This window comes from Sceloporus occidentalis, unplaced genomic scaffold, assembly GCF_023333645.1.
Source record: "Sceloporus occidentalis isolate IW3139 unplaced genomic scaffold, rSceOcc1.0.p SCAF_280, whole genome shotgun sequence".
Classification (NCBI taxonomy): Eukaryota; Metazoa; Chordata; class Lepidosauria; order Squamata; family Phrynosomatidae; genus Sceloporus; species Sceloporus occidentalis.
The window spans coordinates 173,805-189,777 of record NW_028317260.1 but is presented as its reverse complement, the minus strand read 5'-3'; the positions used below and the strand labels follow the sequence as shown (position 1 = coordinate 189,777).

At 39.9% G+C, this 15,973-nt stretch overlaps 1 protein-coding gene across 1 annotated transcript in view; it reads left to right on the top strand.

Moving 5' to 3' along the window:
• Positions 1 to 14,514, top strand: part of LOC149275552 (uncharacterized) — a 28,759-nt gene extending 14,245 nt beyond the window's left edge. Inside the window, exons 5-8 of the mRNA XM_089504584.1 lie at positions 11,658 to 11,682; positions 12,578 to 12,662; positions 13,098 to 13,248; positions 14,427 to 14,514. Of these exons, the coding sequence (XP_089360710.1) occupies positions 11,658 to 11,682; positions 12,578 to 12,662; positions 13,098 to 13,248; positions 14,427 to 14,514 (349 nt within the window). The remainder of the gene's footprint in view (positions 1 to 11,657; positions 11,683 to 12,577; positions 12,663 to 13,097; positions 13,249 to 14,426) is intronic.
• Positions 14,515 to 15,973: the final 1,459 nt, after the last annotated feature.

The window sequence follows — 15,973 nt, the reverse complement described above, 5'->3', positions numbered from 1 at the left end:
CATGTGTTAACTACCCCATATGCCTATCCTATGTATGTTTAAATTGAGCCGATTCCCAGGGAATACCAATCAAAAAAACACCTATCTAAGGCATAAATATCGGAGATTCCATCATTCTTCCTAATTTTTCATGGCTATATTGCTTAGCAAGGAGCTGAATCAGTGGGGCAGAACTGCACCTTAACACACTAAGACTCCTGCAATGTAAAGCTATATATATGACCAGTGTAAAGAAATCCCCAGTGTTTATGCCTTAGATTAGCTGAATTCTTGCTTTTTCTTTAATAAATAATAATAAATGCAATATTTATATATTAGTTATATTATTATTTGTAACAATTTCTAACATAACTATTTGACTTACAGCTTACAATCTACAAATATATATTTAGGATGCTAGTTTAAGGGGGGGGGGACACATTTTGCTTATACGGAATATAAAAAACCCCCACATAATTATGCTTCATTCACAATTTTTTAAGCTTTGTCTTTGCTTTATTTGCTTAAAAAAGTCAAGGACTGGACATTGACACGGATCAGGAGATCAAAAAACTGAGATAAGGACTGAAATTAGACAAGCGACAGAAAAAGAGAGAGAGACACATCCAGGAGACAAGAGACAGGTGAGTGGAACATTCCGAGGAAGCAAAATAAGGCAGGAACGCTGGTCTAATATTGGGGTTTATTCACTAAACTGTGGGTTAGAAGAAACATTTCTAGTGGCCTATGTACCAATGCATGGTGGGGGGTTTAGGGACAGAATGGATCTTGTGTGGTATCTGGTAAGAAAAACAACAAGTTAGCTTATCTCTATAACTGGGAACTTTGTAAACGAGCTGATGCCGAAACACTTCGCACATTAACCCTTAAATAGCCCATCATGAAGAATACTGGTCCTCATATCAACCATAACATACTGGGAGCAAAATCACCAACTGGAAATCTTATATAGGATCAACCCTGGGTGCGTGTAGGTATCGGCCAGTTAACATTAGGAAGGTCACAGACTATAAGATGGCTAAAAGACCCAATGAGATTTGTCTAGAGTAGTTAAATGTCATAAGTTAATGTTGACTCAACAAAGACCAACGGGTCACAAGCAATCCTTAGCGATGTTTATATGCCTTCCACATTGGCTTTACAAATCGAAATATTTTGTTAAAATACATCAATAATGGTGTCTGGTGGGCTCGACCTATGCTTCTAAATATTATATGGCGCAACAGACTAAAATAGTAGCCAACTGTGACCTAGACACATAGGGACCTCTTCCTCTTCCAATGTTTAGAGGTAACATCTCTACCTCCCTCTAGTGGCGAGCAAGGGTAATTACATCCAATCTGACCAAATCTATTGCATGACCTCTCGTTCCCAGTAATGGTCAATATACAAGTTTTATCGACTGGAAACCAGTGACTGAGAAAGAGCCAGACCACAAACACTGGTATCTGCATATTACATCCTATGATGATGTCATGAGAGCATCAACAAATGCACAAATGTGAAGTCATGTCAATACATAGCATACAGTGTCATAATATTTAACATTTTACTATTTTGTATTTCACAGAATCCACCACAATGAGGGTTTCGATATATATTTGGAGTTTGGGACTGTTGTGTCTTTTGGGTAAGCGCTAGATCCCGGCCCTCTGTTCTTTATAGTTAATTAACCCCTTAATGAAAAAGCCCTTACACATTTGGGGTCAAAATGCATTGTTTTCAATGGGTTTAGGGACCGCCTGTTATCCTTAAGGGGTTAAAGATGCATGTTACATGCAAATTGGGTTTTTCTTTAATTTTTCTTATTTATTTTTATCTTCCCTTTACTTTTTTGCTCTTTGACATCCCCTCTTCTTCAAGTTTTTTTTGCCCCCCCCCCTTTGTCATTTGGGTTTTTTAGGTTCCTCTCTCCCCTTTCTGGCTCTTTCTTGCTTCATTTTGTGGCTCCATATATCGCCTTTATCTAATACCTGGCCCTTGTATCTCGATTGAGTTCCTTGTGTGTTCTGATGTCATCACCGAGTGGAAGTGTTCACAGGTGATGTCAGCACACATGGATTGTGCAACTGTAATTACGACTTTTTATTTGTAGAGCATCAGCAGAGTCTGTAGCACAATTACAATTACATTTAAATTAACAATATACAGGAACGGAAGCATACTTAAGACACAATGGTACAGAAGTAGAAGGCGGCCCTGGTCTTACAAGATTATAGTCTATTATACCAAAGATGTAGATATTTGCTGTAATGTTAAATCATTACTAGTTCTCAGCTTCCCAGCAGTAAAATGCATAAATTAGTTTTTATGCTTGTATAACCCCAGTCTAATCTACTGGTTCTCTCTTTGCATTTTTTACACCTGTGCTTCAGAAATATGGTTATTTTCTTTCTTTTTATTTCTCTATTCATTGCGTGACCTCACACTCTATTATTGTATAAAGGGTCACACGTTTCTGGGCTCCCCACCGAAATGCAATCCGATGACTGGAGGGTCTCCACCATATTAGAAAGCACATTGGATCAGTACGTAAAGCCATACACGGGACCTTTGGTGGAAAAGGTCACAAGTTCACCACTATGGAATATGTTTGGGTGAGTAGAACAGTAGTTCTTCTAATAATCAACCCTTTTTGTGACCCGTATACATAATTCTAAGAATATTGGGTGGACTTGAATGTAAAAGATCTCTTACTCGTTGTTACTGTATTTTGGTGTTTGTAGGAATGCTTTTAATAAGGTTCAAGGAGCAATTAACCTTACTGGAGAATACTTGCACACATACTATGAGGATCATCTGAGATACTCAACCGAGAACACCTTGCAGTGGATTGAGAATAAGACACAGACTTGGGTTGAGTCTGTGCAGAAGCGTTTCAGGAAAGAAGACAGTTAGAAGGTGCCAACCTCAAGAACTCAAGCCAACCATAAGTCAAACAAACAGCTAGTTTAATAATCTGCAAAATATCCCCAAGAGATTGGCCTATGAAGTTATTCCCATCGGAGAAACCCTTCATACGTCTACGGACTTTCCTTTGGAACTGACATGGCGGGCTGGAGGTTGTGAGTCAGCTGGTGGCCATACTCATCAGCTCCTTAAGATACCTCCTTGTCAGTGTCCATATCGATGACCTGCCCAACTAAAATGAACGCTACCTTCCTTAACTTCAAAGGCTAAATTAATTAGTCTGAAAAAATATTGTTTAAAATGAATGCCATGTATTGAAATTTGCAAAAATAAATAAAGTATACAAAAACCAAAATACTGTCTGCGCTTCTCACCCTAATAAAGTTGGCAACAAATATATAAACATAATATAAATGAGAGGTTTTGGTTATATGAGTTGGCCAAAGCATAATTAAGCTCACCCGCCGCGTCAAGGCACACTCTCAATAGGGTGAGAACCTACTCTCACCTCCTACATAGTGGGCACACAAAGCAGTTTATACTGCTACCAAAACCAAATTAATGTGTTGGGGGAGGTGCAATTAAACCTCCTCCCATTTAACCCCTGGACAGCAAGCTGCAACCAGACTGATGAGGAGCCAACAACCTCAAATATGTGCAAACAGGGAAAAGAAAAAATGTCGGGGCGCTGAGCTAGTCTCAGGCTCAAATAATACAAATGTATAATATGAGGCCTACCAAACAGGTGTAAGCATGCTGCAAATACAGTGTATTGGCTGTACAATGTATACAAAAAACAAAATACTGTCTGCGCTTCTCACCCTAATAAAGTTGGCAACAAATATATAAACATAATATAAATGAGAGGTTTTGGTTATATGAATTGGCCAAAGCATAATTAAGCTCACCCGCCACGTCAAGGCACACTCTCAATAGGGTGAGATCCTACTCTCACCTCCTACATAGTGGGCACACAAAGCAGTTTATACTGCTACCAAAACCAGATTAATGTATCGGGGGAGGTGCAATTAAACCTCCTCCCATTTAACCCCTGGACAGCAAGCTGCAACCAGACTGATGAGGAGCCAACAACCTCAAATATTTTGATATTTTAATCCTATGATCCCTTTGACCATGGGGTTAAATTTAGCCAACGGTAGAGGGAGGCAATTTTTGAAATCCTGATGAAATGCAAATATTCTTTAAATCAGCCATTTAGCCTGTGTGGTACGTGAGTAACCATATCATCCCTGGAGCGCCTTGCATTTTTACTGCAAAACTTTTTTTTTTGCTGTAAAAGTGATTTTTTTTCTCCCTTTACCATCATTTCTTTGGGATTGTAAGGGGAAAGAATGGTGTGTGTGCTTCTGTGAGTGAATGTATGGAAAGAATGGCGTGTGCTTCTTTGAGTGAATGGAGATATGAAAGGCATGTGAATGGTCAGTAATTAGGGTTGAAGCCTTGACGTGGCATTACTGCTCACGTAGGAAGTTAAATTATGGCACAAAAAGTACACATTTGCAAAAACGACATCCCTTGGCGCATCAAATGAGCGGCTGCATGTGTTTCTAGTTCAAACCTGGAGTGCGCAAGACACAAATGAACATGTCGCTATGGTTAGAAAAAACATATTTTCTAGCCAAAGCGACATATTCCATCATTATTTCTGCACTCAACTTTTGTCCTAGAAATACATGTAGCCCCTCATTTGAAGCTCCAAGGGGTGTAGTTTCTTAAAATGGATGAATTGTCTGAATGAGGGAGAGCATGAGTTAATATGTGGATGATTTGTCTGAATGAGGGAGAGCATGAGTTAATGTGTTTGTGTGTATCATAGATGTATAATTGTGGAAGGGCAAAGATGGCACTAGCAGGATGTTTGAGCCTTGGGGAACAAGATGACTGGAGTCAAGCTATCAGACACTTTCAAATCAGTGGTTATGCCATCAGACGCTTTTTCTTTAGATTGGCAAAAGGTGCATTAGACCTGGAAAAGTGATAATAATCATATAATGTTAAAATTTTTAGTGGATTTTGCAGAGTTCTCACACAAATATATCTCCCTGCAAAATTAGTATTTTTTTAACCCCATGTAGAATGTTGAAAAATGACGGTTGCTGTCTACTGGGCTGATATTTGGGGCACTATAGCTTTAAATTTCCACAGTAAAAATGCACCATATTCTCAGAAATAATAGAGGATGGTGTGTTTGAGATATTTGCACTGTAACTGAATTGGTCCAATGGAGGAATTTTTCTTAACCCTCTGTAGATTTTTGAAAAATCCCATTTGCTATGAATTGGGCTAATATTTGGGGCGCTATAGCTTTAAATTTCCACAGTAAAAATGCACCATATTCTCAGAAATAATAGAGGGGCATGTCTTTGAGATATCTGCAGTGTAACTGTATTGGTCCAATGGGGAATTATTTTTTTAACCCCCTGTAGAATGTTGAAAAATGTCAGTTGCTGTCTACTGGGCTGATATTTGGGGCGCTATAGCTTTAAATTTCCACAGTAAAAATGCACCATATTCTCAGAAATAATAGAGGGGCATGTATTTGAGATATCTGCAGTGTAACTGTATTGGTCCAATGGGGGAAATTTTTTTAACCCCATGTAGAATGTTGAAAAATCCCATTAGCTGTCCACTGGGATGATATTTGGGGCACCATAGCTCTTAATTTTCACTGTAAAAATGCACCATATTCTCAGAAATCATAGAGGATGGTGTGTTTGAGATATTTGCACTGTAACTGAATTGGTCCAATGGAGGAATTTCTTTTAACCCTCTGTAGATTTTAGAAAAATCCCATTTGCTATGTATTGGGCTAATATTTGGGGCGCTATAGCTTTATATTTCCACAGTAAAAATGCACCATATTCTCGGAAATAATAGAGGGGCACTTGTTTGAGATATCTGCAGTGTAACTGTATTGGTCCAATGGGGGAATTTTTTTTAACCCCTGTAGATTTAAAAAAAAAACCATTTGCTATGTATTGGGCTAATATTTGGGGCGCTATAGCTTTATATTTCCACAGTAGAAATGCACCATATTCTCAGAAATAATAGAGGGTCACTTGTTTGAGATATCTGCAGTGTAACTGTATTGGTCCAATGGGAGAATTTTTTTCAACCCCTGTAGAATGTTGAAAAATGTCAGTTGCTGTCTACTGGGCTGATATTTGGGGCCCTATAGCTTTAAATTTCCACCGTAAAAATGCACCATATTCTCAGAAATAATAGAGGGTTATGTGTTCGAGATATATACAGTGTAACTATATTGGTCCAATGGGGGAATTTTTTTTAACCCCATGTAGAATGTTGAAAAATGACGGTTGCTGTCAACTGGGCTGATATTTGGGGCACTATATCTTTAAATTTCCACAGTAAAAATGCACCATATTCTCAGAAATAATAGAGGGGCATGTGTTTGAGATATCTGCAGTGTAACTGTATTGGTCCACTGGGGAATTTTTTTTTAAACCCCTGTAGAATGAATGAAAAATGGCAGTTGCTGTCTACTGGGCTGATATTTGGGGCGCTATAGCTTTAAATTTCCACAGTAAAAATGCACCATATTCTCAGAAATAATAGAGGGTTATGTGTTTGAGATATATACAGTGTAACTGTATTGGTCCAATGGGGTAATATTTTTTAACCCAATGTAGAATGTTGAAAAATGACGGTTGCTGTCTACTTTGCTGATATTTGGGGCACTATAGCTTTAAATTTCCACAGTAAAAATGCACCATATTCTCAGAAATAATAGAGCGGCATGTGTTTGAGATATCTGCAGTGTAACTGTATTGGTCCAATGGGGGATTTTTTTTTAACCCCATGTAGAATGTTGAAATACGACATTGATCAAGTACTGCGCTGGTAATTGGGGTGCTATATCTTTAAATTTCCACAGTAAAAATGCACCATATTGTAAGATATTATATAGGGGTGTGTGTGTGAGATATGTGCAGTGTAAATGTGTTGGTCCAACGGTGGAATTTTGTAATATATGCAGAAATGTTATAAAAGGTAATTTGCTAGATATGAGCGGATATTTACTTTTAATTTGTTTAATAAACGTATCTAATTTTGCAGGGAGATATATTTGTGTGAGAACTCATTTCCAGGTCTAATGCACCTTTTGCTAATCTAATGAAAAAGCGTCTGATGGCATGACCACTGATTTTAAAGTGTCTGATAGCTTGACTCCAGTAACAAGATGGCACAGGCAGGGTGTATATGGGGCAAAGATGGCAAATCTTATGTGTGTTATCTGGGTGCTGGCCAGGTTCTATGTGGGCAGCGTGGTTGGGGTGTGCAACCTGTGATCTATCCCTGTAATTTAGGGGGTTTTAAATATACCTTTAATGCCGTGTTTTTATGTGAATTCCAATTGATCTGTACCTGCAAAGCTTGGTTTGTGTGTTCTTCTGTAGATCCATATCTGCTATGCTATGTTTCCATACATTATTTATGTATACCTGCAAATACAGGGTTTGTATGTCTTGTTCAGTTGATTAATACCTGCAAGGCTGTTTCCATGTATTAATTTGATCTATACCTGCAATGCTACATTTCATATATTATTATTGTATACCTGCAAATACAGGATTTGTATGTCTGATTCTGTTTATTTGATATATACCTTCAGTGCTGAGATCACAAGTGAATTTCAATTGATCTATACATGCAAAGCTGGGTTTGTGTGTTAATGTGTTGATCTATACCTGCTATCGGCAGCAGGGTCTAATATTTATATATATATTTATATATATATCGGCAGCAGGGACTAATATTAGGCTCTGAAATCATTTAGTGGAAAAGTTAAGGTATTGTGTTGTTTAAAGGATTTTAAGGATTAGTCGTACTAAATTGTGGCTTCAGGCTTCCCATGTTGAATGATCAAGTATTGTATTGTCCAATAACAAAAGTATAATTCCATAGCACATTACTTTTGGCAATATATATATATATATATATATATATATATATATATATATATATATATATATGTGTGTGTGTGTGTGTGTGTTTTTTCAGTGGTATGATTTAATGGTGGAAAATATTAATGCCCCCCCAGTTTGACTGTGGTATCTTGTGTGCCCCCTATATATTGTTTCTAGAGTCGCCACTGATGGAGAGTAATAATCCAACTATGTTCAGGGGAAAAGGGGGAGCCTACTTCACGTCTTTGAGGAGGGGTAGATTGGGAAGCAGTCCTCTGCATCTGCTGCTCCCATCTAGGTTACTGATTACATTATATCAATGACGTGACATCATCAGAACTTCTAATTCAGATACCGTTGTGAGCACACAAGTGTAGGCCTCGGGGGCTTTGTTCCCTCAACTGCTGGGAATCCTCTGCCATAACCTCACAGACTAGCATTAACCCCTTAAACCCATTGAAAGCAATGCATTTTGAGCATTGTACAGGCTTTGTCATTTAGGGGTTAACTAATATCCACCAACCCCTGATCCTCAACCCACTACGGAATCCACCACCTCCCAACACCGAAAATCAGAATCGCTAAGATCCAGAAACCACTACCCCCCAACTCCAAAGACTATCAGCTCCCTATACACCCCAAGTCTGTGACCTCCAGCCAGAGCCGGCCTTAGGTGTTCTGGCACCCTGTGCGGACTACTCCTCTGGCGCCCCCCCATCCCAAAAAAAGAAAGGAATAAAAACTTGTAACAAAACCCCAATCACTATATACTACGCCAAACATTGATGTGGTCTAGGCCTACCACTTAATTGTCTGGCTTAGTAGTAGGGATGCACCGAAACGAATTCTGGACTGAAACCGAAAGTGCAGCATTTACCTGGCCAAAACCGAATATGACCCCCCCAACACCATAAAAAAATCTAACACTTTTATTTAAAGTAACACACCAAAATAGGAGAAAACAATTAAATAATATTATATATATATATATATATAAGTCCAAAAATAGTTACCGGCACTCCAGGGACTTTCCAAATAACCACACAAACAACTTCGGTTTTCAAGTCTATATATATCATATATATATATGATTAACAGCAATCACATTCCTATCATGCCCAGGCATACCCAGATTCCAGGATTTACTCGCAGACTTGGCATGATAGGAGTATGATTGCCCTATCTACCCCTTCTCACTCTCTTCTGCCGTATCTACCCCTTCTCACTCCCTTCTCCCTATCTACCCCCTTTCCCCTGTCTCACTCCCTTCTCCCTATATACGCCCTCCTAACTATCTACCCTTTCCCTCTTTGAAGTTCACTTACCTTTCAGGAGTCCTGCGGTGGGGGTGCAAGGCCTCTGCCTCCCAGCTCTGCCACTGTATGGAACAGTATAGAGTGATGGGAGTTATGATGTACTTTTAGAGCATAATTAGATCATGAAAAAGACATTGGAAATGGTACAGCATAACACCCATCACTCTCACACACTTACCAATCCACACATATACTAATCCACACGCATACCAATCCACACGCATACCAATCCACACGTATACCAATCCACACGTATACCAATCCACACATATATACCAATCCACACTTACCAATCCACACACATACCAATCCACACATATATACCAATCCACACATATATACCAATCCACACATATACCAATCCACACACATACCAATCCAGACGTATACCAATCCACACGTATACCAATCCACACGTATACCAATCCACACGTATACCAATCCACACGTATACCAATCCACACATATATACCAATCCACACATATATACCAATCCACACATATACACTAATCCACACATATATACACTAATCCACACATATATACACTAATCCACACATATATACACTAATCCACACACATACCAATCCACTCTCACTGAATGCTTTCCTACCTTTCCTCTTTTCTCCTTACAGCTCCTTTTCCTCCTCTTCGTTCTTCTTCTTCAGTTCTTCTGTCTTCTTCCGGGTCAGAGGGCACGGACAGCGGTGGGCGCGGCTTCAGTGTTGTGCGCCGGGATCTGACAACAAACCCCGGTGCACAGCAGCTGTTGCCGCGCGGATCACAAGGGAGCGGTATCGGAGGTCTTTAACAGACCTCCGTCTCCCTTGAGTGATGTTAAGCCGGTTCAAACCGGCTTAACATCACTCAAGGGAGCCGGAGGTCTGTTAAAGACCTCCGATACCGCTCCCTTGCGAGCCTGCTCCTCCAGCGGCGGACATTACTGTCCGTCTCTGGAGGGGTGCCGGGTGCCCCCCTGATGAGCGGCACCGGGTGCCGCTCGCCCCCCCCCCCGCCACCGCCGCCGCTGCCGCTAGGTACGCTGCTGGCGGCAGCGGTACGCTACGGTGGCGGCGGCGCCTCCTGGAGTGTGGCGCCCTGTGCGGTCGCACAGGTCGCACACCCCAAAGGCCGGCCCTGCCTCCAGCTCCAGAGAGGAGCATCTCCCAAATCTCCCAAATCCAAAGTCTACTACCCCAAACTCCATAGACTCACTTCTTCCAGTTCTTGAGTCTGCCATCTCCAGCTCCAGATACTAGCCTTCTCTCTTGCTAAAAGCTAGAACTTCTTAGCCCCCAATAGACAGAGCAGGGTCTCAAAATGTATTGGGGTCAGTTTACTGACTCTTGTGTTTAACAGAGGGAGAAACCGGCAGCACCTCTCTATTCTAAATATATGTATAATATTAATGGTCATTCTTTTAATCCCACTATATGATGGCTTGAATGCTTAAAGGGAACCCACATAATCTTTTCTGCAGGCAGAGCTGGACTGGCCATCTCGCACACCAGGCGAATGTCCAGTGGGCTGTCGTCCAATAGCACCCCATACACTTAACATACATAAAACATAACGTGTCCCGCCTGCCATATCTAGCCGTCGGCTTCACTTACACCATTAGAAGGCTGCTGGAGTTAAAATGCTAGTCCTGTCTCATTATCCCCAAACCAGCCTTGTCTGTATCGTCAATAGGGTTCCCGGCAACGTCCGCCAAGTAGGCTTTTGTTACACGAAGCAGAAAACGTACAAAAATTTTCCCAGTGTGAGTTTTCAACAGTAAATCCCATTCAGGGTCGCCTTTCCCAGCCACGGTATTGTCACCAAACAATTTTTTTATAGAAGATGATTCACGGTATTCTAATATATTTATTAAATTCATATAATTAACAACCACAGGACCATAAGAACAAGCACACGACGCACACACATAAAATAATAGTAGTAAAGTAAATAAAATGTTTCTGTTTCCCACGTTTCCCAGACGTGCCCCAGTTTAGCTTTGGTAAAAGGAGTAGAGGTTGCAGGTCTCATTCTGACCTCTGAGCCTCCGATCGCCAATCTCAATGTTTGCTTGGACTTGGAACCTCAGATCTGACAACACATCAGGAAAAAAATAGATATAAGAATCTAACGTAGGAGTCTGGGGATCAGCAGAGGAGGTAAGAATGGAAGGAGGCAAAAGGGGGAGAGAGAACTGGCGAATGCCAGAGGATGAACTGGGTTCATGGGAATGTAAAGGCGGTAGAGATGTCCTAGGGTTTGCCAGCTTGGGTGGGGTAAATATGGGGCAGCGAAAAAAAGAGAAAAATAATAAAAAAGGGACAGCTAGAGCTGGGGTTGGGGAAAGTTAATTTCATGTGTTGGGTTTGGCTGGGATTGATGCCTCTCTCGGCTCGTAGTGCTACCTCTATTACTCCAGTACAGCAGTGCCAGGCTTTGTGGGCGATTCTGATTTTTTTTTTTTTACTCGCTTATCTTACAGTTTGGTGCTGAAGAAAAGCCAGTCGGTAAGTATTTAACCCTTACAATTGGCTGTCTAACCCTCTCGGATTTTTAACCCTTGTGTCGGGCGTTAGGTAGTCCATCCTTATGATTCATAAAGGGTTAAAATCTAAGAAATACTGAAGCCTATAAGAATACAAGAAGTTTCTTTAGCTCAAAAATGGGATATTACTGGTGTCGTTTTTTGGATCCAAAACTATTTTTCATATTATTTATTTATTTCCTTGACTTTATTATTTTTAAATCTAGGCATTATTTTTTTGTTGTTGTTTGGAAACTATAGTTATTTTCTTGTTTTCTTCCGAATGTGAATGTTAGATTCTTATTTAATATATCAGTTTAAATGCAAAAACTGTTGATTCATTGCGGTAGAGTAAACAACCCTCCCCAAATGTACATATGATTTCATATATAAGTCCTGACACTGTTATTATATAGCAAAACTAAACATTTGAAGCAAAAAAGAGAGCCCAAGGCTTATAGCAACATTGACTTGAAGAAGAGTCCTCCAACTAGAAGACCATTGACCACCTTAGGACTTATGCCATCAGCTTCCTATTATGAATAATAAATTATCAAACATTAGTGTAATTCAGGAGACAAAATAGTCATCTGATATTTGATACATTATATGTCAAAACTTATACATATATATACCTCAATATATCTACCCCAATGTAAAATGATCTAAGCCTCTGACCCTCTAGTTTTTAGACAATGTTCTAACATGCCTCCTTGTTTGAAGCAAACTTCTCTCCAGCACTTTGTTAAATCTTTTTTATATATTTAAATCCCATTTGAGACAATGGAATTGTACTCCACAACATTATGCTATATTATAATCCTCGATACAATGTACGCTTGATGGAGGAGGATGACTCTGTGCACTTTATTCATTAGGTCCTGGAGAGGTATCACTCAAAAAAAGCCATGAACAAAACACAACTCACAGCCGTAACCCTGATGTTACTGATTCTGAGCACAGGTAAGTACTACTGCTGCAGCCACTTATACTGAGAGATCTTGTATTGGTACCACAATCATCTTAACCGTTATATTATAAATAATAACCAATATAAATGTCCTTTATTACAGTTTTTAGAAAGTTTATAAACATTGATTTCAACCCACAAAGTAATGGCTTGGTACAGGTACCTACTATTCTAAGCCATCCCCAGCTTGTTGCTATTTTTTAAATATGCTTCCAGTTTTTCAACTCCCATAACTGAGGGTCAATTGTGTTATGAAAAAGCTGGCGGATAACCTCTAGCATCACAGATATTTCGCTCATGGACTTATTTAATGTGTTTTTAGAGTACTTTTTAATGGCGTTCTCTTTTATTTCGATATTTCCTTCTCCTTTTTAATGTATTTGTTACGTTCCTCTTTGGTTTTTTTCACAAGCTGTCTCTGTTCCCAGGGATTGAAAGTTTCCGGATACAGAAGCGCGAGGCCACTACGTACCTGTCTCAGATGCAGGACATGATTACCAACTCCTGGGAACAGGTGACTTCCAGAGCACAGGAGCTCATTGACAAAGCAAGGAACACCGAACTAGAGAAGAAACTGAGGTGAGGGTTATGTATAGGGACAGAACGACTATTCGACGAGACGGACAGCATGACATACATAGCCCAGGGACACCATATTAGCATGCCAACGTATTTTTACACCATTCCATTGGCTGATATGGTGGTAAGACCCATTTTCAACATAACCGGAAGATCCAACATTCTTCCCAATATCATTGCGCAATTCTGCATGTTTCGTCACAATATTAAGATCTCCCATTTCATATTCATCATAATATTAAGGTTCCTTCCCGGATACATTTTTTTTTTATCAAGGTCATAATCATAGAATCTGCCGGCAGATCGGCCCCATTCGGCCCCCGTCTAGTCCGCCCGTTTCTCCTGATGTAAAGACTCAAACCTTAATCAGTCGTTGATCTTGTCTTAGAGTCATACCCACATGCTTCCCAAATGTTAAGAAATTTTAAAACAAATATTATCCATAATATTATTCAGAATGTATAATAATATAATAAATTACGGTGAGTTTGCGCTACATAGAGAGATCATTCCTCTTTGTAAGGTTTGAAAGGTTCATCACATTCAGTGCAAAGGTCAAAAGCTCACATAATCTCCAAGGTATAAAGATTCCCAACTTACATAAACACAAGCCACATCCACCCACGTTACAAGCGGTGCAAAGGTTTAGGTTCATGTAACCGAGATATAAAGTATCTGACGCCAGTGATACTTTGTAAAGTACAGTCTTCATACAAGGTGTACGGTACTCTTCTCCTTCCGCATCAACATATCTTATACTCACTTAGAACGTTATTGTTAGTTTTCACCGTCCCCTTTGTAATAGTGGCACATAATGAGCTACCTGACATGTAGGGCAAATGCCTGGTGGGCCATTTGGCTGGTATGGCTCCATACCCCCTCGGCCTGCCACTCCAGGGGCAGAACGGGTGCTGCAATTTGAGGCTGTTGGTTGGATATGCCCAGCCACACGTTGTATGTGTAACGTAGCATGTGACCTCTCATATCCCATCGGCTGTAGTTACATCATTTGGTGGCCACAGGCCTTAAAGTGCCAAGACTCATCAGGTCTCATCATCGCCAGCCCGGCCCAGGCTAAGAATGTCATTTTAGTAAAGAAAACACTTAGTTGCAGTAGAAACTTTATACATTATATGTATTGTAGGTTCTTGTCTAAGACCTCAGTCTTTTTTTCACAGGGATATCTATGAAAAGGGCACCTCGGCCATTGGAACCTACTCAACGATCGCTTATGATCAGATGTATCACTTGTTGATGGGGCAATAAGCATTGGCTGGTTGACCACCACAGACTGTTTGAGGATTTCATATTATCTGATCCGTAGATATGACACAGAAAACGCATTTATGTGAGAATTGACACTGTGTATTTTTTCATGTTTTGTGCAATATCTAATTCTTGTTATAATCCCAACAAAATTAAATTATCTCCTTGTGGCTGTTTTTATTGTTTGTGTTGAAATGATTTAGAGTCTTCACAAAGGCATGGGTCTTTCCGGGAAAGACTTTGATTGTAATTATTGTGAATGATCATACCGGGTTATTAATGAAAAGTAAATTATGCTCAACATGCCTCAGAACTGGAATAAATATGAGAACCCCTGGGAACTCCCTGGGTCTAACTCGGAGTCTCTGGGCAAAGAACTGCTTTCCCAGGTCTTTGGATCAGTTTCCAAGCATGGGAGCAGCACGTCGGCCCGTCCCTGCCCATATCCCATCCCACAACAGGCTAAAAATATATATTACACACATATACTATAAAACAAGAAAAAAAGATCTTGGACAATCTTGGTAATTATATTTGAAATTATTTTAATATATTAAAAATGATTGATGTTGAATATTAAAAAAGGTAATTTCTTAACCGGTAACTTGTTTGAGACTGTTGGAACTGGGAGTGAGCGACATCTCTTAATAAAAATGATAAAAAAAAACAACAACCAGAGAACCAAAATGAATGGCGGCAAACACTTTATTTACAGGATGAGATACAAAAACGGATTTTCCATCTTATTGGTAAAAGTATTGTAGTTTTAGTACAAACATTTAAGTGCTAAAATTGTAAAGTTTAAGAAACCATATACGATACCATTTCAGCGCATCATACACCATAACACTGAATATATCCGCAATCGGTGATATCGTAACGGATTATCGTCTTGTGTCATCTCCGCAGAGCGCAGTACGTGTCTAGGGATTTGAACTGTAGATCCTAAAATAAATAAGTATAATTGTGTTACCATCTATTCTGTGTCACAGATCTGACGTTAATTAAAAGGCCCCACTTTAAGGGGGGGGTAGGGAAAGGGGTAAATTCATATGGGGGGATTCTGCAGAACCCCACCCAATGCATCTGAAAGGGGTCGCCATATACATTTAATGCAGATTCTTAGCTATCGTATACTTTGAAGTGCATATGGTGCTGGAGTGTCTCTTCAAAAAGGAAAACCCACCATGTAAGATGAATCCTCTTGAGCTTTGTTAACCTATTAAAAAAACACAAGCGTTTATTTAATGCGGGCAGACAGCATACAGACAGTATGGAAGAAACGGGACACAGAAACAGAAATCTCTTTCTATAGTAGTGGGGTGTAGATCTACATTCCCTATGGACAATAAAATCCAGGAAAATTGTTATTATGGGTCCAAAAAGACCCCTCGCATTAGGCTGGTCATTGAGTGTGTGACCAGAGCCTCGTGATCCCTTGATGGTCCTCAAGACCTTG